The 11,319-nt window shown below is 45.5% G+C and overlaps 2 protein-coding genes and 1 long non-coding RNA gene across 3 annotated transcripts; 1 reads left to right on the forward strand and 2 right to left on the reverse strand.

Annotated features, from left to right (window-relative positions):
- Positions 1 to 964: 964 nt before the first annotated feature.
- On the forward strand, positions 965 to 2,746 carry LOC124667920. Its single transcript, XR_006991477.1, has 2 exons — positions 965 to 1,003; positions 2,324 to 2,746. It is a non-coding gene; the product is annotated as an uncharacterized LOC124667920 (long non-coding RNA).
- A 4,762-nt stretch (positions 2,747 to 7,508) lies between these two features.
- Positions 7,509 to 8,996, reverse strand: LOC124664935 (xaa-Pro dipeptidase-like). The gene has a single exon (XM_047202348.1). The coding sequence runs from the start codon at positions 8,949 to 8,951 to the stop codon at positions 7,509 to 7,511; it is 1,443 nt and encodes a 480-aa protein (XP_047058304.1). The 5' UTR covers positions 8,952 to 8,996.
- Positions 8,997 to 9,017: 21 nt separating this feature from the next.
- LOC124664936 (SKP1-like protein 4) lies at positions 9,018 to 9,371 on the reverse strand (the record flags this gene model as incomplete). The annotated part of the gene is made up of 1 exon (XM_047202349.1): positions 9,018 to 9,371. A coding segment is annotated over exon 1 (354 nt), but the record flags the coding sequence as incomplete, so codon positions are not given.
- Positions 9,372 to 11,319: the final 1,948 nt, after the last annotated feature.

Consider the following 11,319-nt stretch of genomic DNA (forward strand, 5'->3'; position numbering starts at 1 on the left):
ATGACAGTTTGATAAACTCAAAAAGTGCGTGAAGTGTCTGGTGAACAAGTGATTCATGTCCTATCTTTATATTAGTACTTACAAAATCAGTGGTTGTGTTCAAGTAATTTGTATATCATGCTGATAAGTTTATCTCATTTCTTTTTGATTATGTAAATCAAGTTTGAATGCAACGTGCTAAATGTGTTGATAGTATAGCAGTCCTTTCTAAATGTGTTGACAGTATAGTTGTATGGCGATTTATGTTTTGTTGTTCGTTTTAGAGAACGAAAGAGGTTGTTAATATGGTATGCTTGGCCACCTACTGATTGCCCTTTTGTAGTTACACCTGTTGACATGTGCCATATTTATCTCACTACTTGATGCATTGCCAAGTTTCGTTTTTATGGCTGATTTGACTATCGTGGGCATGATTTGGCATGTCATTTGGCTTTATCTTGGTTGAATTATTCCGGTTGCCTTACTTTCAATTCGGTTTTATGTTGATTCAATAGCTATGAAGGACGAGTATTAATTCAGTAGCTATGTTATATCTCCATGTATGTAAATTGCATGTTTTTATATGATTGTGATGTTGCTGATCTTGTAGGTGTAGCAGAATCCACAAAAGATTGTGGAACACCGCAGGAAGTATGAAAGGTTACAGTAGATAGAAGAAAAGAAATTTGAGTGTGACCAGCTTCGTCGGCATGTCGAGGCAGAGGTTATTTTCGTACCAAAATTCCCGCTCCTGTTAGGAGCATTCTAGGCATACCGTTTTTCATGGTCAGATCTGAATTCGTTTCATCTGCTTTCAGCAGTCCGATTATAAGAAGGCCAATAAGGAGCAGTTGTCAAGTTGCTCATCTAGAGATGCATCTTCGAGGGGCTTCTCAGGAGGCACGCCAGGTGGAATGCATGGCTTCGCTAGAGGAATGGGTGGTGGTATGCATGGAGATGGAGGTGCTCCCGATCCCGATGTCTGCATTTGGTGACCGTGAGGTCGTTGCGGCTCTTCCAGAGGGTACAATTTCCCTTAAATAGTTCTTCCGCTTCCTTTATGGTGCAATTCCCTTGTTATTTTAAATGATATGTTATGTGTTGGCTGTTGTGTCCCCTCTTTATAGTTCTAACTTTTGACACCTGGTAGAGAGTTACATCAATACATGATGCATGTCCAGGGGTTGCTTCATTTCTATGCCTGATTTGGCTTTGTCATTATGGGTATGATTCAGCTCGTAATTCAAACCACCGTGTACTGAGTTGCTAGAATGTGCTCTAGTAATGCATTTTTTTTACCACAACTTATCCTAGCAGCGAGATTTATTCCCCACCAGATGCGTGAGTTGTTTTAAATTTCATATGCTTTTCCTTGATCATTTTAGATGTCTGGAATGTATTGATAATACATTTTTTTTGGGTAACAACACTGTGATAGTACCATGTTATATCTTGGTAGCATACCACCATCTGTATTGATCTTCATTTTATATATATCTTGAAGATTCATGAAGTTCTGCATCTGCTTGTTACTCACCGTATTTGGTTATATCCTTGACATCATATACGCACTAATTTGTGTTTCGTTCCTCTCAACTCGGATGATATGTTTGGTACTTGTGCCTTGTTGCTCTTTTATACAGCACAAGCATACTGTATATCCTTTGGGTGCTTGAATAGGCCTTGAGTTGTTTGAGGAAAGGAAATGTAGGCCTGGATGGTATATTTCCACTAAATACTTGATAGTGGCAACAATCCCAGTTGAGTTTAGTTTCTTGCTTTACCAAGTATCAATCTTCCACTGTTAGGATAAACTATGGAGTCGATGTGATTCATTAGAACCATATGTTTGTACCTTGGAAGAGATGAATTTCTGAAAAATCATCAGGGTTCACTCTTTGCTAGTAGCCTAGAACTAGTGCTACCGTCTTGCTGTTTCATTACATGTCCAGTTGCCATCTTTGCTGCATGGCCAATGTACCATATGATCGCTGAGTTGCATATGATTTTCCTTTTAGATATGGGCATTTTCATGTAGATGGTTACTCTGACATGTACCTCCGATGTGGCTGCAAAACTATATCTGTACAAGTTATAGCTTTTTCTTTTTGTCATTCTTGGCTAGAACTACTACTCCCTCCGATTAAAATTAATTGACTTCATTTTGTCTAGATACAGATGTATCTAGTTAACAAACGCATCTAGGTACATCCGTATCTACACAAAGTGAAGTCAATTAATTTGAATCGGAGGGAGTACTATTTTCATGCTATTTCAGTCTGCCATCTTTTCTGATGCATGTCCAGTTGCCTTATGTGGAGGTGTTACTTTCTCTTATCCGTAGTCATGCTGGTGACAAAGGAGGTGTGCTTGTTAAACCCATGGCAGTTGGAGGCGATGGAGCAGCAGGTTGGCGTGCCGCTTGTGAAAGTGCGAATTGGAGGTGTACGTCGGAATCGCCCGGCCGACATGCTTTCCTCGATGATGTTGCTTGTCGTTGGTTAGCTCAAATGCTGGCCTAGAGCATCTTCAACAGATGGAGCAATTATTTATTCAGTTTTACCGTTTGATGTTTGTTTTCTAGAGACATGAGCTAGATTATTGATGTCGTGGACCTGGTGCGTTGTCTTTATTTTAGGTTTATAAGTTACATGTAGATATGTTTTTTCTATGTACTTTGGCAAGCCAGATTTGCTCCTGTCAAGTTGTCGTGGTCCATGAGTTGTATTGATACAGAATTTTAAATCCAAATACAAGTTTTTGACAATGTTTCTTATTAATTTGTGTTGGATGCCTGGTTTCTTACTTAGGGCGCCTGTCATGGTCCACTCCTGATATTTCCCCATGAAGGAAATTATGTAGTAGTACATGCTTGTCTTGAAGCGTGTTTGGTTCATAAAGACAAAATGAACATCTCAAGGTTTGGTAGATGTACTAAGCACTTGATATTCTGAACCTACACTTGTATTGCATGCTTGATTTCTTGTGTTGATAGTCTTTCTGCAAACCTTTTTTGTTGCATCAATCTTGTGTTTTGTTCATAAAGACAATCTAGATAGTTGCCCTGGGGATCTTGTTTGAAAAACCATAGGATATATGGCCTGTAAGTGTTGCGAGATTGAACCGTTTCGACAACAGCGGATCCTGGAGGTAGTCTAGTCTTCCTGCTCCTGTTCCTAGCACCTTCCCTATTGCATCTCTCACAACAAAGCCCCAATCCCCTGATGAGTTTTGCTCGTAGAAGCAACCATGCACATCCACATTCACCTTCAGGGTATCTCCGACAGGAGGCTTCCACTTCTGTATTGGCTTGTTTTCCACCTGGTTGGTTTTGGTGAAAAACTCCTTGTACTATCTTGCTGAGTTGCAAATCTGAAACAAAGCGGTCTCTAGCTTCAAACTTTGCCCTGCAGCATTGATTTTGTTGCGTGTTTTCCACTAGTTCCACATCAGAGAAATACAAAGCAGCTGATCATCCTCTCTTAAGGCATAAATGCTCTCGGTCTCTCGGTGTTGCACTATCCACCCATTTGACCCTGTGTTCCTCCAGCTTAAGGTCTGACCATACTTTATTGACATATTTGCATTTTAAAACAAATATCCTCCATCCTCGCACAATCTATGACAGACTGGGCATCTTGTATGAAGGTATATGCCCCTTCTACTGATATTTTGCCGTAACGACAGGCTGTTATGAGCCATACGTCAGCGAAATTGTTGTACAAACATTGGGCATGGAAGCTTCCATAGGGTTGGCCAGTTGAACCAGTGTTTATTTTACAGATGGCTTGAGCCTGGCTGGCCTGCTTCTACTTCTTTCAACAATCTGCTTAGTTTATAAGTTGTTCTGACTGTAAACTTCCCTTGTATTTCTTAGTGCCAAGCCCATTCATTATTCATGTCCTTAAGGGGAAGCGCCATGATCAGATCAGCGTCTTGCTTACAAAAAAAAATGATTGTATCAATTGCCTGTACCATTCCCTGTCAATGGATCGATCATGTCATTCACAGTGGAGATAAGTGCATGACGACGTGGTGTGATTGGGCAGAGAGACCATTCTCTTGGTTTCTTGTGTTGATAGTCTTTCTGCAAACCTTTTTTGTTGCATCAATCTCGTGTCTAAGACAATCTGGATAGTTCCCCTGGGGATCTTGTTTGAAAAACCATAAGATATATGTTCTGTAACTGTTGCGAGATTGAACCGTTTCTATTCGATAATTAATATTTTATCTCTTATGAAAATAAATGGCTTAGCATTGGTATCTGGAATGACGGAAGCGATCCGTTGATTGGTCTGGTACATGCATCGGCCATCGGCTCTACTTCCCTTTGTTCCCTAAGATGAGACGTTTTGGAATGGAAGGAGTAGAAAAAAGATGGCATAGTATATGAAACAAGAATAGGAATATTAAGACATCTCCCTTTCTGCTCCTTGTATTGCGTTGAGAGGAAAAAACGAAAGAGAAAAAATACCCGTCCCATAAATCACGGCCTCCCAATTAAGGTTGTTGCTAGTTTCAGAGGCAATTAAGTAATTGCCCGCTCCTACCTAAAAAAAAGTAACTGCCCGCTTCCGTCCTTTTTTGCCTCTCCTGAAACTGAGGGCCATGGAAACAAAAAAAAATAGCAACAAACCAGTCGATATAAGGCATTTCCTACGTGATTGTTTTTACGGGATTAGCTTACGGGAGGACGTGGCTGTAGTGGGTTTGTTGCAAATCGGTTAGGCCCCCATGATTTCAGGCCGGTGATGGCTCCACAGATCCACACCTCAACCCGTAAGGTTTTTGGGTAAGAAATTTCCTGTAAGTGTAGTGTTATTGTTTCTCCGGCATGTATTGCGTTGAGAGAAAACAAAACATATTAGATCCGCCGTACCCTCCTGATTTCACGCGCCCCGAATATATAAAAGCGAAAAAAGATTGTCTCACAAATCACGGTCTCCCAGTTAAGGCTGTTGCTAGTTTGGAGGGCGATTAATTGCCTGCTCCCGTCTGTTATGCCACTCCCCTGAAATTGAAGGCCATGAAAACAAAAAGTAGCGGCAAATTAGTAGGAGATGTGGGGATGAAAATATTAGTGGCGTCAATTATGATAATTCGAACGAAAACTGATCCGTGACCGTGGCCTCGTGTCTATAAATGCGGAGAGGGGCAGAACCACCGCGTGCGGCTGGCGCGTGCGACCGACTTAGACTTTGACTCTTGCTCGGAGAGGAGAGGAGAGGAGAGAGTGTGGTATGGCCAGATGGCGGCAGCGTGCGGAGGGCGACGCGATGCGACCAAAAAGATTGCCGGCGTCCCTTCCCGTACAGCAGCAAGCAGCAGGTAATTCATCTTAGCGTCTCCGTGCAAGCCTTGTGCTCCCTTTTCTGTTTTCTTCGTTGGACGGATCAACTTGAGTAGTTATGTATATGGACGTGGTTATCGTGGTTGTCAATTTAATCAACATAATACAAATTATATAATATAAAAAATATATATGTCATTATAAAGCTTTGATGTTATACTTTCTAATGGTATATTTTTTATGTTCTACAATTTCTATCATGTTAGTTAAGTCGACAACCTAGGATACGCATAGGCCGGGAGTAGTGAAGAGAGAAAGAGATGGAAAGAGGGAGCTGAGTCGTCCGCTCGCCTCCAGTCACTCGTCCCGTTCCTCTTGGTCGAATCCCTTCTGGTACGCACGAGCAGATGCAAGAGAAGCTCCCCGGCGTAAGGAGCAAGGCAGGAAACTCAGGTAAATCCCACCGATCCCTCTGTCTCCTATTTTATATGGGCCATCTTCTCTCGTTCTATATATCCCGTCTTCTCCAAAATCCTTTGTTTGTGAGATGAGGTTTGTCTGAAAATTAAGAAGGATTGAGTAGGAGAGTGAATATGGAGCCGATCTATATAATCTCTTACATTGTGTTTTATTGATTTTGCGTTGGACCAGTAGTTTCCAGTAAGAGAAGCTGAATTTGCTCGAGGGCTCTCTCTCATCCATTAAGCATGGCGCCGGTGAAGACAGTAGGCGCCGTCCTCGTCCACGATAAGGACGTTCTGGACGCCAATAAAATGCCGAGAACTTCGCTCAATCTTTTCCGCGCTCCCGACTTCTTGATGCAGCAGTTGCGAGAGGAGCGGCGCGACGACATGAGCTCCCCCTTTTGCTTCCTACGCCAGCCAGCCCTGGGCTTCGGAGCGACGATCGGCGGGATGGCGCCCATCACAGACGGCGGCAACATGCTGAGCACCTTGGCGAGGAAGGTGGTAGCACCGTCGACCTCCAGCTCGCCAAACTTGGCCGCCAGCAGGTCGACGACGTCTTGGCCGGCGTGATCACTGCGCGCACCGCGGCCGCCGTGGTCACCGGCAGGCTCCATCATCAGCGGCGTCGTCCCAGTCTTTTCAGGGCTAGCATTCGAACCGGAAATCGGCAGTTATTATGTGGATAGGGGTCTGATGGGATCTGCTAGAGATGCCCTAAGTGCTTGTTGTAAAAAAGATGAGTTGAACTCGCCTTTGCCTTCACAAAATCTATTTTCAGAAAAACGCCTTGTAGCTTTTTTTTTGAGAAACACAATACAATGTAGACACTCATATACATGCACATACATTCACCTCTATGAACGCACACACACACACTCTACCCCTATGAGCACCTTCGGAAGACTGAGCTGGCGGATTGGATCTTGAACTTGACGAAGTCACCACAGGCGCCTCGCTATCGATAGGAACATCGTCTCCCACCAAATGAATATTCCGCTTTTATGAACTACAAAAATGTTAAACCTGGAGTTTGAACTCTGCTGGGCTGGGGGTACAACCACCCACTAACAACCAACCTCAGGTTGGTTCTCCCCTCTAGCTTTTTCTGGTCAAGCTTGTGAATTGTTTCGTGGAAGAATGAGTTGAAATCGGTAAAAAGTTGGCTTGGCATGGTTGCGGTCTAAGGAAGGTATAACCAGCGGGCTCCGGATTAATAACACCCTAACATGGCGCACTTGTGCCAGCTATTGCCGTTTTTGGCAAAGATTTGTGGTCCACACGTTTTCGGTACATAGAGAATGGGGGACGGGAGTCGGAGGCTAGCAAAAACATGAAACAACAGGGGTACACATCTCTGGATCGAATCTTATCCATCGGGGACGTGAACTCAGTCGTTTCGGTACGGTGAACCCGGTACGATAATGATCCTGACTCCTAAGTTCAGCCTATTGCAATTTTTTTTGTCAAAAACCCTTTGCTGTAAAACCATCTTGCGTCCACGTACCACACTCACATGTATTGCTGAAAGATGCTCAGTACAATATAATTAAAATCAAACAATTTACATTGTCAAATATTGCCATGTGTGATCTGGTTGTCGTAAAATACAAGGGTGTATGCATTATGGTAAAGTAAGTGCACTTGATCGAGAACCGTCTTGTAACTAGCTGAATGCAAACCACATTGTCTATGGAATGGCTATACTGGAAGGACAGCGCTAATTCAACTAAAAAAAGGTAAACCCAAAGCTCACATAAACAAGGACATAATCTCTAGTTCTTTGCACGCAAAGGCCAATGTGCGCCGGCCATCACCGCTTCGATTTCCCAGGTCTCTCTTGGGCAATTTGTCATGTTCTTGCATCCTCCGGCCGTCACATACAAATTACTCTCAATACGAACGCCACCAAACCTTTTATAATTTTCAATCACTTCCCACTTGAAGAACTTTGAGGAAATTGGGTCATCTCTAACAGGTCCCAGCAAAGCATCAATGAAGTAACAGCCTGGCTCGACAGTAATAACCATTCCTTTTTTAAGTTCTCTAATGGTTCGCAAGGCGCTTAGTCCTGGCTCCTTTGGCCTCTCTGAGCCTTCAGGGTAGCCTCCGACATCATGGGTGTCAATTCCAAGTAAGTGCCCAAGACCATGAGGCATGAAAAGAGCTCCCAGCCTTCGAGCCATCATATCGCCAATATCACCTTGGATGATGTTTTCTTTCTCTAAAGATTCCAATATTCTTTGCTCTGCCAGCTTGTGCATATCAATCCATTTTACTCCCGGGCGCATATGTGATATAACGGCATTATGAGCCTCAAGGACAGCGTTGTATATTACTGTCTGGTGTCTATTAAATCTCCCATTTATAGGGTATGAACATGTGATGTCGGAGCCATAGAAATGGTATTCAGCTCCCATGTCCATTAGAGCCATGTCTCCGTCCATTAGTATCCGGTCATTAGGAGCTGCAGCATGTCCATAATGTAGTACAGAACTGTTCTCTCCCGTAGCACATATACAAGTGTAGGAGCAATGTCGGCAGGCTCCGTACATGTAAGCGTGATGAAGAAAGATGCTTTCTAACTGAAATTCCTTCATTCCTGGTTTCGCTCGTCTCATAACCTCAATGTGTGCTTCCGAGCTAACATCATTAGCGTACTGAAGGACGGCAAGCTCCATGTCAGACTTTATAACACGGCATTCGGTTATGATAGGATGAAGCGTGCTCGAGTCGGTGTCAAAGTACTTGTCCATACCTTTAAAGCTAGCAGGTTTCGAGTAATTTCCACTGTCGGTGCTCTTTCCATGTAAGAGGAAAAGAAGAGGCTTCCCATGCTCATCACTGAACTGATTTTGCAAGACCTGTGCAAGCTCATCAACATAGAAGACCTTGTCAACCTTGTACATATCCTTGAAATAAGACGATGGTTTTATTTGACCCATCCAGACAGCATAGGCAGGTGGCAACCTTGGAGCGAATAGGATGGACTGTCCGGAGGCAATGTCGACTGCGCCATAGAAGCCGGGCTCTCGCACGCCGAAGAGATAGGCGAAGTAGCTCTCCTGCCTGAAAAGCTCGACGTGATCGGTAGAGTCACGAGTCCGCTCCTCGCCGCCCTGGAGGAGGACAAGGCCACGGAGAGGGCGGGTGGAGGCGGAGAGATGGGCACGGAGCGCAGCGACGAGTCGCTCGCGGTTGCCAGCGTGCAATTCCATAGGCACTCTGGGTGGAACAAGAGCGGAAGAAATCTTCTCCGGCGTCTTCCGACGACTCGTCCGATCGGCCACCGTCTTACAGGCCAGGCCCAAGAGACCCTGCACGTCGAGGTAGTTGGCGGCGAGGATGAGGCTCATCAACGTGTCATGGTCCATTCCGCCGACGAAGTCGGCGTCGAAGCGCTCCAGGTCGGGGTTGACGACGGCATGCGCTGCCGCGTAGTGACAGGTGCAGTAGTCGACAACGCGAGCGAGGATGCGGCCGGTCACCTTAGGCAGCGGGATCACGCCGGCGCCCGCGCCGTCGTCCTCCAGCATGTCCCGGATCAGCATGGACGCCGCCGCCATAGTCTCTGCCTGGACCACGAGCTCCTCGCCGTCCGAGCTGCGGAGCATCACGGTTTTGCTGCTAGTCACCATCGCTCTCGCTCTCGCTCCTATAGAACTTGATCGATCGTATATATCGCGTGTACTAGTCGGATGAATCGATCGGTGGGTCAAACAATACTAGAGAGTAGAGACGCGGCGCGCGCCCAAATATATACTGTATAAATCAGGGGAAATCGGCAGCGGTCGATGGACACATATTCGAGTCCGAATCGGTCACGAGTCTGAGTTTGTACCGACAAGTTAATAACGTGCGACAAAGGCGACGCGGACGTTTGGAACCTGTCTACGCGCGAGGCTGAAATCGCGTGCGTTAAAGTGTGCTATGTGATTAGCACTTAATATAGCGTGTAGTTAATACTGATAATCTAACTTTTCGTATCTAGTTCAATACATGATGGAATACACAACCGGGTTAGTACAGAGTTATTGCACATACAGAGCGCATGCATGGTTTTGACCCCGTTTTGCCCCCTCGATTATTAATATTTATTCCTGAACAATGAGTGATTGGAACTCTCACGGATTAATCATAATACTAATCAGGTTTATGCGCAAGAAAATAAGAACTCAGATTTGTGCATTGATATTTGAGAGTTCTGTTTAAAAATGAGCTTCATTCTAGAACTAGAAAATGTTCCACATGCGAGGAAACGGGAATGTCACAAAATAATCTCAACAAAACTTATTGAGCTTTTCATGTTCAGGTACCATCAAAAACAGACAAAGAATCTTACATTCAGAGGAAGCGACGAACTACCAGAATTTCGTCCCCATTAATGAATAAAATTTTCTTGCACATTTGTCTTCGAATATTAGCTACAGATTCACAAGATAAAAAAAATCAAGATATACTGACCCTTGGATCGGGGCATTGGAAAAGGCAGAATCCAAATACAAGTCTCACCGATCATAAAAACCAGCAAAATATGTGACATGAACAAACGGATCTGTGTTCATTAGTATCAGAAATCAGGGGGAAAACGAAAACGAAAACAAAAGAATTATTCCAAGAACTCCAACCGTCTCAGATCTAGTTCTTTGTGCACGGATCTGGAACTGCGGTCATGGCTACACGGAAAGGAACGAACGATGCCGAGTGAGAAGTGGGCGGAGTATCGTCGAGGCTTGACCACGACGTCATCAGCATCAGGGCGGGCGTGCCGGTGAGCTCGAGGGCGCGCGCTGTCTTCCTCCGGTGGCTCTCGTCGATGAGGCTGATGCACAGCTGTTCTTAGGCGCCGCCTCGACTCACCTTGACGACCGCTGCGCCCCGCCGAAGGCCTCTGCCACCCGAGCTCGAGGTCGAGGTCGCGCGTGCCGGTGAGCACGAGGACGCGTGGGAGGGTGTTGGAGCTCCGCGGGAGGACGGTCTGCTTGAGAATGGTTATGGGGAAGAGGGGATGCGGTGGTGGTTGAGCACGGTGAGGAGAAAGAGGTGGGGAAGAAGGCGATGCAGGGATGGCAGGGTATTTAATGCCCATTAGTATAACGTGTGCACGATTAAAGGAATACACATCATATACCTGCACAAATACATCTCCACTAATATAAAAAGGCACAGAGAGTCCCATCCAATGCATCTCAGCCGTACAAGCAAAAAATCAAACGCCCCACATCTATTCCGTGATTTACATTGGCAGACAACATACACCATCCACCACGCAAACAGTTTTTCTCTCCTTTCATCACCATAACCGTTCATCACCACCAACGCACCACTCCACACGATCATCGCCTCTCCTGCACGCCGCATCAGTCCTTCAAGCTGTTGCCGCCGTCGTCGCCTCACCTGCCGACGCACGAATCCTTCTCGCCCTCGCTGCCGCCATCGCGCCCCTGCCGCCACAGCAGTCCTTCTCGCCCTCGCCGACGCCCTGTCACCTCCTGGCAGACGGCCGCCATCGCGTCCCTGCCGCCACAGCAGTCCTTCTCGCCCTCGCCGACGCCCTGTCACCTCCACGAAGACGGCCGCCATCGC

This window comes from Lolium rigidum, chromosome 6 (genome assembly GCF_022539505.1).
Source record: "Lolium rigidum isolate FL_2022 chromosome 6, APGP_CSIRO_Lrig_0.1, whole genome shotgun sequence".
NCBI lineage: Eukaryota > Viridiplantae > Streptophyta > Magnoliopsida > Poales > Poaceae > Lolium > Lolium rigidum.